We start from the raw sequence: 18,611 nt of genomic DNA on the forward strand, positions 1-18,611 counted from the left end.
AACGACTTACTTCTTTTCTACTTTTTTCTTCATTCTTCTTTTTTTTAAAGAATTATTACTAAAATATTGTTGAGATTAAAAATTCTGCCTTTCTTTAAAAATTAAAATAAAAAGGATTATTAAAAATTAAAATTAAAAAAATTAAAAGAAATTTCATCGAAAATATTTTAAAATAATTATTTTTATTTACTTTATCGGCATGGTTTGTAAGAAATATATTTCTTGCTCACATTTATTTACACATCGCTGATATACTGATAGAAAAATATTGTTTTATAATTTATCGTGGTAATAGAATGACAATTTGAAAAATGTCATTTTAAGATGGGTATGTGTTATCTTTTTTCTTTGGTTTTCGATTTATATGATCATTTTCAATGAAATTTTATTTAAATTTATTGTGATAATGAAGTCACAATTTGAAATATGAAATTTAAAAATAGTGTGTTATATTAATTTTTGTTTTTTGCATTTCGTTCTATACGATAATTTTTAATGAAATTTGAAATATCGAATTTGTTAATGATATTTGCCACGGCAGTCAACGTGTCAATCAAGAGCGCATCACACTCGATTGGCTAGATACGAGCGTTAATAGAAAATCTCCCGCGAAAGTTCAGATCGCTTTCAGATGATACCAGATACGTTCGTGTTCTACCGTATAGATATACACGGAAAACTTTTGAACTCGTTCAAGAATGTTAAGGATTATATTACGTGTGATGAGAGCGCTTGTCGTTAAAGTAAACAAATATGCATATAATTATTTCAACAATATTAAGGATAAACGAAAGATATTGAAAGTTCCAAGTGATTTCTTTCTTATCCTTTGTTTTCATAATTCTTTATAAATACAACATCGTTTTTTATCTTTTTCTTTTTTTTCTGTTTCTTCTTGTTCTTCGATTAATTGTGCACGTTGCATTCGTTTGTCATCGATATTCATTAAAATCGATGACCGTGTCTCATTTCCATGCAAATAGAATTTATATATTTTAACGATTCCGATCGAAAATTAACGGGCAACCATCGTGAGTGTTCGTTAATTATTGTCAGTATATATATATATATATATATATATATATATATATACCTATATATATACTTAGATATTATTTTTGATAGTTCGCTTTGCGAATCCGTATAGTGAAAAATGCAGTAACTAGACCAGTTACGTTTGAAAAATTGACATGGGAGATTGAAATTAACGCTCGTGAAAGAAAAATTGCGCACTTGATAAAATCGAATACCGCCGAAACGATGCAACAACCGTCGTATTCCCACTGATCGTTCGCGTTAAATTCTCTCTCTCTCTCTCTCTCTTTTTTGTTTCTCTCCCTTTTTCTTTCTCTCTTTCTTTTATCTTCTGTGATATTAAAACTACCAAATGAATAAACAACGAATTGTTTCAACGACAAAAAGATACATCTATTGGACGATATAATTTAAAATCATGGATTTGAGTTTATTATTTGATTAGAAAATAAAAGCCTTTCATTGAAAACGAACGTACTAATGAGTACAATTGGATAAATCTTTGTCAATTAATACTATTCGTTAATTTATTGAGATCGAGCAATATCGAACGGATTTGCTACCACTATGAGATAATAGGAAATTAATTAAATATCAATCGGTGTTATCGATGGTGGTTTGAACATTGAATCGGTTTCGTCGAGTTACTTATTGAAATTATTGACGTTAATAATAACTTTTGTTGATTTTTTTGCGTACGTTTTATTTCTTATATAAATTTTTCTTCGACGATTGATATATCGCATACATATACATAACTATATATATACATATATAAAATATATAAATTGTATATATGTATGTATATATATATATATATATATATATATATATATATATATATATATACACATAAAATTTTAATAAGCAGCAGATGAAATCGAAATTAAAAACAACTGTTTTCAAAGCATCTGCACTTGCTACGTAAGAGTTGTTCATCAAATAGCATCGATAGCAATCGTACAATTGATATTAAATAATTAATCAAGATATGTACGTCATTGACCTTCCATAGTTCCTTCCATAGTTCTATGCGATACTTCATAATACGTAACGCGAGTATTACGATTAGCTCGGTGACATGGGAACGTAGACAGGTGGGAAACTTAAAAATAAGTCTACCAGATTTGATAGAAGTAATGAAAAGAAAAAGAACACATGATTAAACATTTTTAACGCTTTCTATATTGTTTTTTATGAAGAATAAGTTATGTATTTCCATATGTGGATATAACTTGTAAAAATAATTGATGGATACGTGGCTAAAATTTGGGTAAAACTATAAATGTTCGAATTGAATAGACGAAAATAATTGTAGTCAATTTTTTTCTTGATTTCGTCAGATTTGGATTAGAAATTGAAATAAAGGAAATGAAAAAACAGAGAAAAGATACTGTTTTCGAAATTGTATTACAATATATTTTTATTAATATAGAATATTAATTTATTCATTTTTTTCTGTAAATATGTATCTTCATTATATAGCGAATTTTAAGACTTTCTTTTAGTTCCGTTGATATTGTCGAAAAATTTTCTTTTCGACTTTCCGTCAAATATTGTATCGTGAACAAATTGATTCATCACGGAGAGTTTAGGAGAACAAAAATTTTTAAATAAATAATATTTTCAAATAATTTTATTTAAAATAAATTTATTTCAAATAATTTTCTTTCAAATAAATATATCTCAAATAATTAAACAATTGTCACTCCAATCTCTAATCGATTTGATCGAGCTCAAAAAATTTTTATTTTTACGAATTTTATTGCAGGACCTTTTCTTTTTAATTTTTTTTCTTTTTTTTTTTTATTCGGAAGAAACGTTTACGAAATTATTGAATTCTCGTCAGATGGAATGAAGTTTCATGTTCCGTTTAATGCCTAAGCTCATCATCCATGGAACGAACGCGTTAAAGTTTTCTTTGAAAGGAGCCGACTAAATATCACTATTTCCTTCTTCCTTCGCTCCGTTTCCGTTTCCGGTTTTCTTTTTCTTCGCTCGTTTCGTCAGTTGGAAATTCCGATTAAAGGAAAAACGTTGAAAGCATCGACATCGTCTCATTCTTTGTTCGTCTCTTTTTCTTTCTTTCCTTTTCTTTTCTTCATGACTTTTTCTCTTACTCTTTCTCCCTCTCTCTCTTTCTTTTCTCTTTTTCATTCTTTTTCTTTTTTACATTTCTTGGAAAAGATTCGTACATCTTCGAGGTACTTTCGAGAAACATCCGTTGAACTGACTTTCTTCTTTCGATCAGCCTACGTTCTTTTCCTACTTATTTACTATTTCCTTCCTTTCTTCTTTCTTTCTTTATTTTTCTTTATATCTATAATAGGAACGAAAAAAAAGATATGTGCGTGTAGTCGTTGAGATTTATTAAGAAAAGATACGTGACTTCACGTATAATTTCGTGTCATTTATCAATGAAAAGAAAAAAAATAACATCCCAATTGAATTATATATTTATTTATTCATTCATTTATTCATTCATTATCTTTCATGTTTTTTTGTCCCAATCTTTCACTGGCTCTCATCTTTTTTTTTCTTACTCCCATATTCTCGTAGGATATATCGAAGTGATGGATCAGCGTGAAAAATTAATCGGCCTAGGGGAAAATTACTCTCGATTAGATTATATTCGTTCGGTCGTGTATAAATATATGTACATACATACAGATATACATGAATGTCTCTGTGTGTGTGTGTGTGTGAGTATAGACGTTACATAGATAAAGGTAAAACGTATAATCGTTTATCCGATAATTGCGTTTACTTTTATATACATATTCAGTTGTTTGACATTACGAAAAAAGAATAATGTACATTAATTTGCTTTTTTTTAGTTTTTTTTCCTTTTTTTTCTTTTTTGATAATACTAGGATAAAATTGACGAGTAATTTTTAATAAAATTATGATGAAGATGAAATTATGATGAAGAATATGCGTTTACTATGCGGTTAGTAGCGTATCGCTATATTTCTCTCTCTCTCTCTCTCTCTCTCTCTCTCTCTCTCTCTCTTTCTCTCTCTTTCTCATCCTTCTCTATCTCGATATTAGAATTTTGCAAATGACATCTAGGCCTTCGTCAAATATTTGAATAATCTCAACCCGATGAATGATTTATCTATTTACTGTTGAATAGAATAGTAGAAAAGTACACAAAGAAAAACGAGATACTTTCGACGAGTTTTTCAATTAAACCACATGCCGTAGTACCTATGAAAGAAAATGTCGTTCATGCCGTCGAAGTGGTAGACAAGAAATTAACGCTATATCGTTATCGAGTCTTTGATTCTAACGAGATCGATAGCAATTTATCCGATGCAGTTTAGGGACGAAGATCTTCCATTTCCTTTTTCTCTTTCTCTCTTTATTGTATTTTATCTTTTATTTCAATTAAAAAAAAAAAATAGAAAAAAATTAATACTTCTATGGAAAATTAGAAAAGAGCTATTATTAGGAATTAGAAGAAACAAGTAATAATAATGTTCTTAACTCTCTATAACGCTATATGTAACTTTGAAATAACACGTTCATATATATATATATATATATATATATATATATAATCATGTAATTTTATAATTCTAATGTCACGCTTTTACTAATAAAATTAATTGTTCTTTTCTATCAAAAGGTTTTCTTAAGTACAAATTTTTCAGACTATAATATATAAGTTATATTATGAGTTTGATGTGATGTAATTTATTTTATGTATTTTTGTATTTTTTAGATAAAAAAGAAAAGATGAAATAATAGTGCATATTAATTTATATTGTTTATTAATTTGTATTATTTAATCATGTTAAACTATATCACAAAGTACAATAACATTTCAAAAGCTTATTTTTACCTATTGACGATATTTTGAGGACGTGATAGAATGCGAAAGAGCTACTTTTTACGAGTGTCATACTCGATTCAAGCTGCAACGATACTTACGCATAGAATCGATTTACTTTCGCTTATATCTATATACGTATGTACAAACGACATATATACATACATAAATCCATACACACACACACACACACATACATACATGCATACATGCATACATCGATCTCATTTCTTGTTATACGAGCAACTACCACGATCGATTTTCTATGGGCCTGGGACGGAAGTCCATTACGATGAGGTCTTCGATTGAAGCTGGTTCGCTTCAATTATCTCCTACACGTTAAAGCCACTATCTCGAAGAAGGAATCTCTCCGGTAGGAATCTTTGTTGGATTATTTGTTGCATTTGTCATTCGAAATGATAGAGAGAGAAAGAGAAAGATCGTTCGTTAATATCGGATACCTACCACAAAACGACGGGTTTCCTTCGATCGTTTTGTACAACGATACGATTACTTGTTCGTACAATGTACAATAGGTGATATACAAGAACGAAAAAGACAGACAAAGAGAGAAAGAGAGAGGAAGAGAAAAAGGGATATACACATACAGGGATATATACGTATAGAAAGACGAAAAGGTAAGTATGGAGGATGTAGTTACTTAGGAGAAAATGATAGGTAGTGTTTCAAGAGAAATGAAAGCGTAAATAAAGAGAAAGAACGTGTTCCAAGTAGTCGAGACCAACAGATGACCAGGCTTACCAGAGTAGTAGACTCAGAAAAACCAGAATGTTAGGAGCTTAAAAGGAGAAAGTTAGAAAAGTGAGCGTCTATACGATATGAGTTTTATGTATATATGTCATGTGTGTATGTACGTACGTATGTATGTGTGTGTGTGTGTGTACGTATGTATGTATGTTGTATATATGTATGGATGTATGTATGTTGTATGTATGTTGTATGTATGTTGTATGTATGCATGTATGTATGTATGTTGTATGTATGTTGTATGTATGTTGTATGTATGTATGCATGTATGTATGTATGTTGCATGTATGTGTATGTATATTGTATGTATGTGTATGTATGTATGTTGTATGTATGTTGTATCTATGTGTATGTATGTGTATGTATGTATATATGTATGTATCGACGTGTATTCTATAAAGAAATTTTTGAACACGTATATAGTGTGACTTTTCATACAAAATTTTATGAATTTGTTTCTCGTATAATGAAACTTTTTTGTCAATGTCAATAGTTTTTGCTTTTTTTTTTCTTTTTACATATTAGCGAATTAAGTAAAATAGATTGTTTGAATTAATTAAACTAGAAAAGGGACAGATAAAAGGCGCAATTAATAGAAGGAAAATATTTGAATATTATTCCTAAAAGCCAATAAAAAAAAACTTATCAAGTAGATCGATTGGATTAGTTAAAAACAAAAAAGAGGTAGATAAAAGATATAATTGATAGAAAAAAAGGAAAAAAAGAGAAAAGAAAAATATTTGAATGTTTTTTTTTCTAAAAATCTGATTAAAAATAAAATTGGTTTGAAATTTGATGTAAAAAGAGACACGATATGGTTAGGTTTTTACGTTGGTTATCCGCCATATAGATAGATAAATGAAATCTGTAAGATATTTGAGAGAAAAACGATACAGAATTAGGATATTTAATCGATCGATCGAATGATCGAACGATCAGTGGGACGGTCGGTATACGATAGCGCGTATAACGTGCACAAAAGCTTGGCAATGTCCTGGAATTATCCAGGTGACACGTACAACAACGAGAGTCTTCCACGAAGCAAGGACCAATGCTCTAGGCTTGCGGATAAGAGATGCAGTAGTAGCAGTTCAGCGGTTTATGCTGCCCTTCAAGGTAGCGAGGATGAGCTTGCTGAGATCGAACATTGTCTTGAGTCGGAAGACGCGGCCTTGAAAACGGCAGGAAGCGAGACAGAGGACACCGAGGACAACGGTGCACCGATGGAAGAGCCACCCCCCTCGCCTACACGAAGATTTACATTTTTACGTCGTTTCCGTTCTCCACGTTTTGGCGAGGCGCATCACAAACGAGTGCCCACGCCTATGAAGAGGAAACACAGAAGAAAGAAAAGCAAAGACGACATAATCGAAAACGAGGTGAACGGTGCCGAGGAAGAACCACCTAGCCCTGATCAAACTGGTGTACCTGATCCTTACTATCCCATTTATTTACCTATCGATCAGGCCTTCAAAGCAAAATACGTGTTCCATCATAAGAAGGGGAAGACTTTTCAAGAGAGACTTTATGTTTTTCTTGAACATCCCGGTGGGTGGCTCTGCTTCGTCTATCATTTCACTGTGTAAGTACAGAAAACGATTCTTGTCATTCAGGAGATATACTTCCTTTTTTTCTTTTTTTCTTCTCTTTCCATTTTTATCCCCAAATATTTTAAACCGATCGCGTTACAACGTTAACCGCATAAAAAGCGAACGTGTCCTTTATGAAGTTGATTAAATTTTCGAAATGATTAAAAAAATAAATAAATAAAAAGAAATTAATGTACCGTACAAATCGTTCGTAAAGAATTTCTTCAAGAATTGGCTATCGATCGTAGAAAAGATGTGCGATAAGTAGATATACTTTTTAGAAAAAATTAATAATGAAAATCTTGTAGATATCGTCGATCTGTATGTACAAGAGACATATATAAAATAAATGATATGAATTATTATAATATGATTTGACGCAGAAAACTTAGCCCGAAAGAGTGTACTACATTGTTTATATGGAAGTTCTTTAAACAAATTTTTGACACATTTACAATGTAACGGATTAATTTTCGATCCATTCATTATTTCAAGACACTTTAGACGTTAACGAAAAAGGATTGCCCGCTTTCAAAGTACAAGTGATCATAAAGTATTATTTATGACCTACCCTCTACATAATAAATTTGAGAGGAGAAAAAACTTGGTGAAAATTCAGACGAAGGAAAATTGGTCGTTTGATATTTGATCGATTATGCCTTATGTTTTTCGAGCATCGGAGTAAACCTCTTTTTTTTTTTCTTCTTTCTTTATGTATATACCTACGTATCATGCATACCCTTAAAAAAAGTAAAAACTATTTTCTAGATATCGGCGACATTTCACTCGGAAAATTGGATCGGAAATAAATGGTTGTGTTGTCTATCGTATTCGGAATTTTATTACTCGCGATTTCCTGTCCATTTCGATAAGGTACGATAAGGTAAAAGCTTCGCGCCGAGATCTTCTGGAATATCCTTCGGGATTTTGGTAAAGGATAGAAAATCTTCAATTGAGCTTTGCGAAATCGATACGACGACGACGATGGCGCCGACGACGGTGACGAGAAAGAAAAACCGTTTGTTTTTTCTTATCTCTTTTGCTTCTTTCTTTCTTTTTTTCTTTTTTCTTTTTTTTTTTTAAACGTTTTACTTGTGAAAAAAATGGTCGCTTTTAAAGGCGTACTCTCACTTTCTTTCTTGTTCGTATATCCTTTTTATTTTTTCTTTCGTTATATATGTCGGATCAGAATTAGCTTACGGTGAGTAAGCTTCGAAAGCTTTGAATCAAACGGGAATACATATCTACATACATACGTTCCGTCGTTTACTGTTGAACGCTCGGCTGACTCTTCGGAATCGACCAAGCACGTAATCCGTCCTCGTGAATCCGAAACAGAGAAGCCAAGTGTGACTTTTGAAAATTCAACGAAATTCATTCGTACGTAATAACGTACAGTTATGAACATACACTTATGAACATATTCGAATATATAATATTTTCGAACTGAATAATAGTTTTCATTAAGTCAACCAGTTGTGTATTTATCTTATTGTATTTTTTTACGAGTATAACGAAATAAATATTCTAGATACTTTATTATAAATTATTAGGTATCATTCTAGTAAATCATAATATAAGATATATACGTACAGAATGTAATTTTTTTTCTGCATAACGATTTCGATATATCCTACGAGTAAAAATATAGGAAAAATATCGTGTAAAGATATAGAGGCAGATAAAATGCTCGTTAAGAAATTCATAACAAATATATGAAATAACAATCGATTGATTTTCGTTGGATATAGTACATATAAGAAGAGATTGTCTGTATTTGTTTAATGTATACGAGCTTTGTTTATTATTTAAGATCGTTCCAAAGAGTAAAATGTTTCGTATTAACATCAATAATTAATAAGTCGTACGATCTCATGTCGATATGTCGCGAATATTCTCAGATCGTGAGTATGTCGCATGTGAATATCATATATCATATCATATCAAATCATATCGTATCATTTCATTTCATTTCATTTCATTTCATTTCATTTCATTTCACTTCACGATTTTAATAACGGTTAAATCTTCCAGCTGCTGTATTGGAATATCAAGAAAGATTTCCTCGCATGATAGTTCTTCATCGCGTCTGTGTTTGCGTACGAATTTGTACACAGTTGTACGTGCGAAATCGACATATTTCACAATTTAAGAGTACGTTAGTAATACGTACACGTTCTTTAATAAAAATCTCATAACGTAAGATTTAAGATTCTTTGATAATAATCTTAGAGAAAATATAAGAGAACCTATCTGTATCTGTATTACTAAGAAAACAGAAATGGCCGGATAAGAGAATCTTTGGCTAATAGGAGACAAATTTGTATTTATTCAAATAGAAATCAACATAGTTGACATTTCGTTCCGATATTCAAGGATCTCATATCTTTTTTTGGTTACGAAATCACATAAGTTTTTTTTAACATAAATAACTTTTTATATCAGACTTTATATTCCTTTTCTCAAACCATCGAAGTTATCTTTCGATCGTCTACGCTTTTATTTTTTTTTGGATTTGTTAAGCTTTTCCTACTGTAACTAATAATCTGCGAAATCTACATGTTGCATATGATTTTCAATATCATATTTTTGTCTTTTAATGTCTATAATTGAAAACCTGCTGATATCATATATTCTCCTTAATTTTATTAAACTTTCATCATTTTCGAGCACTTTAATTATTTTATATTTGATTTCAATAGTTGGAACTGGTTTTGATTTAATTGTTATTGGCGGTTGGAAATCATAATAAAAACTAACTAACAAAAGATTGTAGTTATGATACAGAATTCGTTTCGGTTGAATACAGGAAAGTATATATAATATTGTGTGTAAATATTGCTATGAAACGGTTGTTCAAATAATAAAACTTTTGGATAATAGAATGTTCGGATGTTAAAGGGTATTCGGTTAATGGAAGGCTTCGAAAAAAGATATACATGATAGACAAAAATTTGATTCGTGAATTGAATTGTTCCGAAGAATTTGTGAGTACGATCATCTAAACGACAAACAAAAGGATCATCCATTTTGAAATGGAACTGACATAGGTAAATGTCGTCAATCTATTCTTATAATATTTCGAATGAAAATAAATCCCTTTGTTACTTCGTGTTATTGTTAGAACTTTTTAACGAAGCTGGAATCTATGTTCATACGACATTATTATTATTATTACTTTTGTTTTATTTTTACTCACATGAATATGGTGGCATCGTTATGCGAAAAAAAATAGTTATACACCATTGTGTACAGGATATTCCATTTAAAGTTTTCCTAGACAATTATTTCCCCAAAATTAGCTATATAGCTCGTTTCAAAAAATATTGAAAAGAAAAATATGAAGAATTTTACGAATTAAAAAAATTCGAAGCGGTGAGAAATAGAAAATAAATGTTCTACACGTTTTATCATTGTATCAGATTGCCTGATTATAATATTGTTGTCATTTTCATAAGTTTTATCTAATAAAATATTTGAAAAAAAAAAACTTACTTATATAACATTGTCTACAGCAGATACAACTTATTTAATTTTCAAGATGTTTCTTATGAAACATTTCTTTTCTTATTTAGTATATTTTCATACAAATCGATTAGATTTCTATATATAAAAATAAAATAAGAATTTGATTTCAATATTTATTCAAATTTTAAATTCTTTTATGATTATTATCTATGAGTTCAATTATCGGATTAATTAAACTGAAAAATGATTTTTTGAAAAAGGACATACGAACAATTGGTGTCGTTATACGCAAACTTTTGCGTGCTAATACGTCGTTTCAAGAAAGCTTTTAAAACGTTTTAACGCTTTCCATGATACCTTATAAAAAGTTCCATTCACCTGGTACGGTAAAGCTCGGATCTCGTTTATATAACCTTTCATGTAAACTGAAAATATCGTATAGGAAATATCGTAGCGAATATTCGATATACTTACTATACATTTACAATATCTACATATATATATATATATGTGTGTGTGTATGTATATATGTATGTATGTATATATGTATGATGTATGCATGTATGTGTGTGTGTATAATATCTCTGCAGATATTATAGGTATAACCATAATCGCATTGCTATCACAAGTGGTTTTCGTGAATGCAACGATCGCGAGTACACTTAACGCAAAATGCGGTTAAGCCGGATGTCGGTTAATATCATGCCGTAAAAATCTTAAAATAACTTCGCCCTTCGTTATTTCTTTTCGATCAATTCGTTAAATTGGTCATTACTCGTGTATAAAATCTGAAGAAAAATCTCATTCTAAAATATAAATATGCAATATTTGAAATAAATAAATACATCAAAAAACAGGAGGCGCATATATAATAAATTAATGAAAAATTAAATTATACAATCAATTCGTTAATTAAAACATACAATAAATTATTAATAGATATTGTAATACAAATAATTGAAATTTATTACTCGCGTTATTGTCAACAATTAGTTTTTAACATTTACGATCTCACATATTCTATCATTAGTTGAATTTATTTTTCGATTATATAGTATGATGATATCGATTTGACGAAGAGTATAAAACGTGAAAGAAAAGAAAAACATTTCGATGAAAGAGATCGTATCATTTCGAATTTTCGATCTCCTTTCATAATTAACGATGGCTCGCGTGAGTTATCACTTTATCAGGTAGCATAAATCGTTGGAAAATAATGATTACAGTTAACGACGAGTATTTTCTATTTATTTATTTATCTCTCTCTCTTTTTCCTTTTCTGTTTTTTTTTCTTTTTTTCCCTCAAAATCGATAATACTTTTAGATTGTAAAGTCGATTGACACGATCCTGTTAATCCTTTGGTTTTCATTGAAACTGTTAGAAATTGTTAAAAAAAAAAATAAAAGTAGAAGAAATAAAAAAAAATAAAAGAAAGCATTGAAAGAAACATCTTTTATCTTTGATCGAGCGAGAGCAAGAGCGAGAAAGAGAGAGAGAGAGAGAGAGAGAGAGAGAGAGAGAGAGAAATAAACGATTAAATTTAATCGATTGCTCATATTATTTGATAGTGATATTAATACCGATCGTGGTAACTGCAAATATCAAATAAACCAAAAGAGAAAACAACTTAAAACGATATGCGCATCCATTGGTTCGTGAGGTAGTATCATCCATGGGACATTTTCTTTCATGCATTATTCAAGACGATGTACTTCGTTTTGTCTCCACCTCTTCTTCTTTCTACTTCAACCATACATTCTCTCTCTCAGCAAGTGATACGAATTTTGAAATAATTCTCTTCTCAAACTTTCGACGTTAAAGATAACGCGTGTGTTCATTAATCGAGCCGAACGAAATACGAATGTTACCGAGATTTTTTCTTTTTTATTTCTGTTCATTTCTTGTTTTTCTTTTTTTTTATATTTTTATTTCTTCTTTATTTTGTCTTTTTTTCCTTTTTCGATGTGCCTCTGACGCATCGTAAATCGCAAATCGTTCCTAAAATACTTTCCTCCACCTCCTTCTTCAACTCCTTCTCCTCTCGTTTAGAAGATGAAAAATTTCATTTCATTTTTACTTTTTTCATGGGTCGTAAAAAAGTATACAACCGTGCAATCGAAAAACTCATAGATATATGCATTCACTCACTCCTACCACTAAATTACATTTATTTTTGTAGTATAATATGCATAACCGTGAGCCGAAATCGGTAGCGATAATAAAGTTCGATATCGTATTTTCGTCAGAGGAGCAAAACGTATAGGGTACGGTAGGAAATTGCAACGGAAGTGTCTTTCATTTTACTCTCGGCCCTACCGTCGCCATATCGCGAACGCGCCATTCATTTCCGGAAACGTGTATCTATTTTTCCCTCGGACCGAGACTAGTTTCTAGCTTGTAGATTCTTTTTTCCTTTTCTCCTTATTCTTCTTCTTTTTTTTTTCCTTTTCTCATTGAATACGAGGAACGTAGCAGCACGTACGAAACGTTATTCTTTTTTTTTTTTTTAATTATTTTTTCATCCTTCATTTCATCCTATTCAATAAATTATTAAAATATTTTTAATTCATTGTTATCAATTAAATCTAATATATGATTTTATTTTTTAATTTTAGGAAATAATATTATACCGTTTAATTAATTTAAATAATAATGCAAAGCAATGAAAAAGAAAAATTTATCCATCATGATTTTATCTACAAAAGTTTAATGAAAAAATAAATTCTCAGATACATTAATATCTCCAATATTTTTTATCAATCGGTCGATCGTCCAATCGATTTGAAATTTATTCTATTTCATTCATACAAGTAATCATATCGTCCTTTCAAAATAACAAAAATCTTTTATTCATATCAATAATTAACGTTAAAAGATATTTCAGATGATAGAAATTTCCCCTTTGACTCATTTCGTATAGTTGGAAACATATAATAGGTTACACCAGGAAACACGTACACGTTCAGATTGATCTATCAATAACGGTAGCTCGGGATCTATTCGACTGTCATTCGGATATCGCGGGTGGTTTATCTCGTCTGGCGAAGTTGATTATTTGCTTGGCATTTAGCGTAGTACGAAGTGAGTTCACATCGCCACCCTCTTCTCCTCTTCCTGCCTATTGCCACCCAACACCCATCACCCATCACCTCCTCACTCCCAGCCCTTCCTATCCTCCGAAGAGTATAGCAATAGCGATTGAGCTCGAGTGGCTACTTCAGCACGTTGCTCTCTTCGATCTCCTTGAATTAATTACCCTTAATAGTATTAGTTGCTCGGATTTCTACCATTTCCAGATACTATATGAAAAGGATTTAAGTTTGTTCCTGATATTTGATATTAGCGTATATCAGAGATATAACGTATTTAACTCACACACGCACGAACATACATAAGTTCACATACAAACATGCACGCGTACACATTTTTCTTTATTATATTTTTTTTTGTTTTTTCAGAAAACTTTGTAAAAGTAAACTCTTTTTCACGATTTTTTTTCAGTTTCTTGTTATCTCTCACGTTTTCCAAAAATAATTCCACTCGGTATTGAATGTAAAAGAATGTACGTGCATAAATATATATGTAGTAAACAACTGAAGATAAACGCGAATATGTGTTCATATATTTGTATGGTGTTGATATTTAAAACATGTTGTGCGGCATGCGAATTTCATGTAAATAAAAAAAAACAACAAAAGAAGCAAAAAAAAAATAAAAAGGAAAAAAGAGAGAAAAAATAAAGACACGCCACCACTAATAAGAACAATTCTAATGTGTGCTTTGCCCTACTTTTTCGAGCGCAGACTGTTATTAGATCCGATCTATATATGTATGTATGCAAGACCGGTCGCGTGTCACCTGTTATTTTTAGATTTAAACCATTGGCCGCCTTCATAATTGGAACTTTTACTCGTTAACTTTGAAACCGTCGATCGTATACTGTCGTGTCTTCGAATCGACAAATTTTTATCTTTCGTAGATAAACCATAACGCGAACACACCAATATATTTTCCAATATTACGATCAATATCGATATATTTTCAAAGTGATTGTTGATAGGGCCAAAAGAAAAAAGAAGAGAAGAAAGAAAGAAAGAATATAATATCGTGCTTCGAAACGTTGTTCTTTTCAAATTGATACAATCGTTCGTTTGAATGATATACGCTTGAAAAAAATAAAAAAGAAAATAAACTTTCGTATACACGCAGAAAGTACGTGAATGGGTCACGTGTGAAAACTGATCTACCTCTACTATGGGTCACGTGATACGTAGTATTTTTTCTGCGCATTCCTAGGTCGTCGCTTTGTGGTCAGTTCTGGAAACTTTTGTGGGTGAAGGAATTAAATACTTTGTATGTGTGTGTGCGTGTGTACATGTACACGACGAGTCAATCTTCTTCTCTCAACTAAACAAGTTTTCTTTTCGATGTATTTTTTAACATCGTACTTTGTCTAGGCTTTTAATGGATAACTTTTTTTTGGATTTGAAACAAGTTGTGTTCAAAAAAATAGAACAAATTATAAAAATAGAAGCAAACGAAAGAAATAGTAAGCAGATAAAATAAATAAAAGTATATATAAGTAGTGTATTAAAAAAAGGCATATATATATATATATATATATATATATATATTCATATATAAATAGTAGCTATATAAAAATATAAGTATAAAAATAACATAGTTAAAAAAAAGAACGAGTGTTGATGAATTATCTTTTTTCCCTTTCTTTCAATTGCCTCTATATAGGGTAAACGACCTAGTTATTGAACGCTTAAGACCATAGTTCAAGAAAAATGTCATGTGACTATGTTCGACGTTTTTTAACTTTGCCTAAGGGAACTATTATATTATCAAGGAAGATTAAAAGAATCTAACAACGTAATATGGATTAAAAAAGAAATTAATTTTTAATTTCATAAAATTATAAAGGTAAACAATGAAAAGTTTATTAAATGAAAAATAAATTTAATTATTCTTCTGCATTTTGACAGTTACTATATAATGAAAATAAACAGAAAATAAAAAAAATTATATATAATATAATATATATATATATATATATATATATATATATATATATATTGTATGGATATAAATATATAATAATCAATAAAATTATATATATATTGTATATCAATATAATTAATTATTATGAAATGAAAATAACAAAATGGCTCAATTAACCTTTCACCTTAATTATAATACGCCAGGAATGTATTTTGACAATTGGTATAGAATTATAAATATGGTAAAAAATATTTCTTTCATAATATTTAATAATGAATTCTTATGTTATAGATGTTAAATTTAACATCATTAATTAATATTAAGTAACTTATTACTTATTGTTGTAATAATATGTCGATTATAGTAAAATAAAATATAATATTTTAATGAAAGATAATTAATGTTTATAATACGTTAACTTTTTTTTTTTTAATGAAGAATATCTCTAAAAACTTAAACGAATCCAGAAGTTGATTATTACATAGATAAGAGTGATAATCTGTTGATTATCTTTTAACTACCTGAAAGTTTGTTATATTTTATTTGTGAAATTAATGGACATCTAATGACATTTCCGATTTTACAATAACATTTCAGAGTAAACATCTACGGTTAACAAGATACTTATTTCAAATAATTTCAAAATAAACATTAATGTAAATTTGTAAATAATGAGACGTAGACAATATTTTAACATATTGATAATGAAAGCTTTCGTTATTTGTTTAAAGAAATTATATAACGAATTCATCTAGTCATTGTGAATTGAATTTGAATATTAAAAGTAAAGAATGAGATAGTTTAATTATTAACCAATTTATCATAATTTTTTTCACTGTTTAATCTTTTTCCTTTTTTTTATAAGTTCAGTAAGTACTCTTAAAATAATTACCATTTATTATACTACATCAATTTTGTATATTTTACATTAATAACGCACATGTGACATAATTCATTACATATTGAAGATACATAAATAATTAAAACTCACTTTTTTTTTTGGTTTAAAAAAAGAATTATATGATATTAAAAGAAGCTTGTAATATTGCTTGTAGATACTAGACTGTTTATAATGTATACTTAGTGAAACGTTCAAATACGGACAAATAATTAATTTTCTTACGAAACAATGTACTTTAAAAAGAAAAAAAATATATATATAAGAGAGACATAGATAGAAATAGAAACAGCGGCAGGGAGGCAGGGAGAAGAGAGAGAGAGAGAGAAAAAGAGAGAGATGATTTCATATACATAATTATATATACGTAATAGAGGATTTGTTATATAGATATATTAACTATAAAATAATAAAAATATGAATAATAAATAAGTAAATAATAAAAAAAGAAAAAAAGAAAAAAGGAAACCGGAGTGAAGAATAGAAGGTAATAATTTGAAAAAGAAAAAAGGCCACATTATATGTCATTTTCATGAAATTGTCCTTGAACGGAAGCGTCATCGATGCTTGTCTCTCTTTTGCTTGTTTCTCACGAGGGGTGCCCACACCGATCATTCTCCCATTCTCACTGGTATTACCGATGGAAATGTTGAAAAAAGAGATGTAGGCAATTATCATAGTAGGTCGATGAAGGTGACCCGAGTGTGTTCTATGGTAGACCGGAGATTGTACATCGGAATTATAGGCCTCTGGCACGCCATCTTAAAGTGTATTTCACGGTAACCACCTTCGTTAACGCCCGAGCTGTAGCGATACTTAACGAGCTAACGCTCGATAATAAATTACTCGTACGAGTGACTAGAATCATTGTATAAATCTACGACAGCAATTAACGTACTCTTCTCTCTCCGTATATGAGGAAGTGTTTTTCTTTTCTTTTTTTCTTTCTTTTCTCTTTTTATTCACCAAGTTCGAAATTTCACTTGAGATATATTATTAGATCTATCGAAAAGTTTCGTTGGCACGGTAGAGAATTATTTTTAAATACAACTATTTTTTCGAATTATTTTCAATTATTTGCAAATAAAAATTAACTGTTTTTTCAATCTCTTTCAATTATTTGCAAATGAAAATTCATTTTTTTCTATCGTCTTCAATTATTTTTAAATAACTTTTTTTTGGTTAATTGTTTTCATGTAAAACTCGATTTTTTCAATTAATTTTTGAATAAAAAAATAATTAATCAAACAGAACTTTTCGATAGATCTAATGTATATACATATGTATATTTATAACATTTTTATAGAAAATTAAGAATATTATTTTTTTTCTTAATCTTACTAATAATGATTTATAATTGTGAATATCTTAAAAGTTATTAGGTTCGTTTCAAAATTTAGCATGTTTAAAAAAAGCATTTTTCTTTTTCTGTAATATATAAATTTCATTGTTAAAGTTAAACGGACCTTAAAGTAAAAAATAAAGAAAAAAAGAAAAACCGCAAACTTTTCAAATAGTTTTCGTATATCGAATGGTTTTATTTTTCGTAAATTTCTTTCTAGAATTTAACAGAAAACTGTATGTTCAGCGTTGAAAATTATTACTTTTTTACTATTTGTAGATACATTATGAAGTTGATTAGAATAATCATTTTACTTCATTGGTCAGTACCGACATCACCAACATCATTAATTTGATGTACTTTGTATTTTATGAAGTTGTTGATTAGTTAGTCGATCGTGTTTGTTCGTAGGTCATCAGATTAACGTCGGATGATTAATTTTACCTACTTTCCATCGTATGGATTTAATCATTATAATCATTTTATTTCACATCTCACATAATGTAAATTATGAATTATTTTGAATAAGTATTTTCGTTATCATTGAATGCCTTATTTAACAATTAATTATTCTGACAATTGCTTTGTATCGGCCTTCATTTAATGAAAGATAATGAAAAATAAATTTTATTATTATTATTTTTTTATTACTTTTCATTTTAACA

The 18,611-nt window shown here is 29.3% G+C and overlaps 1 protein-coding gene across 8 annotated transcripts in view; it reads left to right on the top strand.

The window, feature by feature from the left end:
• LOC127062196 (potassium voltage-gated channel subfamily KQT member 1) overlaps positions 1 to 18,611 on the top strand; it is a 60,376-nt gene that overhangs the window by 4,072 nt on the left and 37,693 nt on the right. For all 8 annotated transcript variants that reach the window (XM_050989963.1, XM_050989962.1, XM_050989956.1 and 5 more), the window contains exon 3: positions 6,647 to 7,220. In XM_050989963.1, coding sequence (XP_050845920.1) covers positions 6,647 to 7,220 — 574 coding nt within the window. The remainder of the gene's footprint in view (positions 1 to 6,646; positions 7,221 to 18,611) is intronic.

Source organism: Vespula vulgaris, chromosome 3 (assembly GCF_905475345.1).
Source record: "Vespula vulgaris chromosome 3, iyVesVulg1.1, whole genome shotgun sequence".
NCBI classification, from domain to species: Eukaryota; Metazoa; Arthropoda; class Insecta; order Hymenoptera; family Vespidae; genus Vespula; species Vespula vulgaris.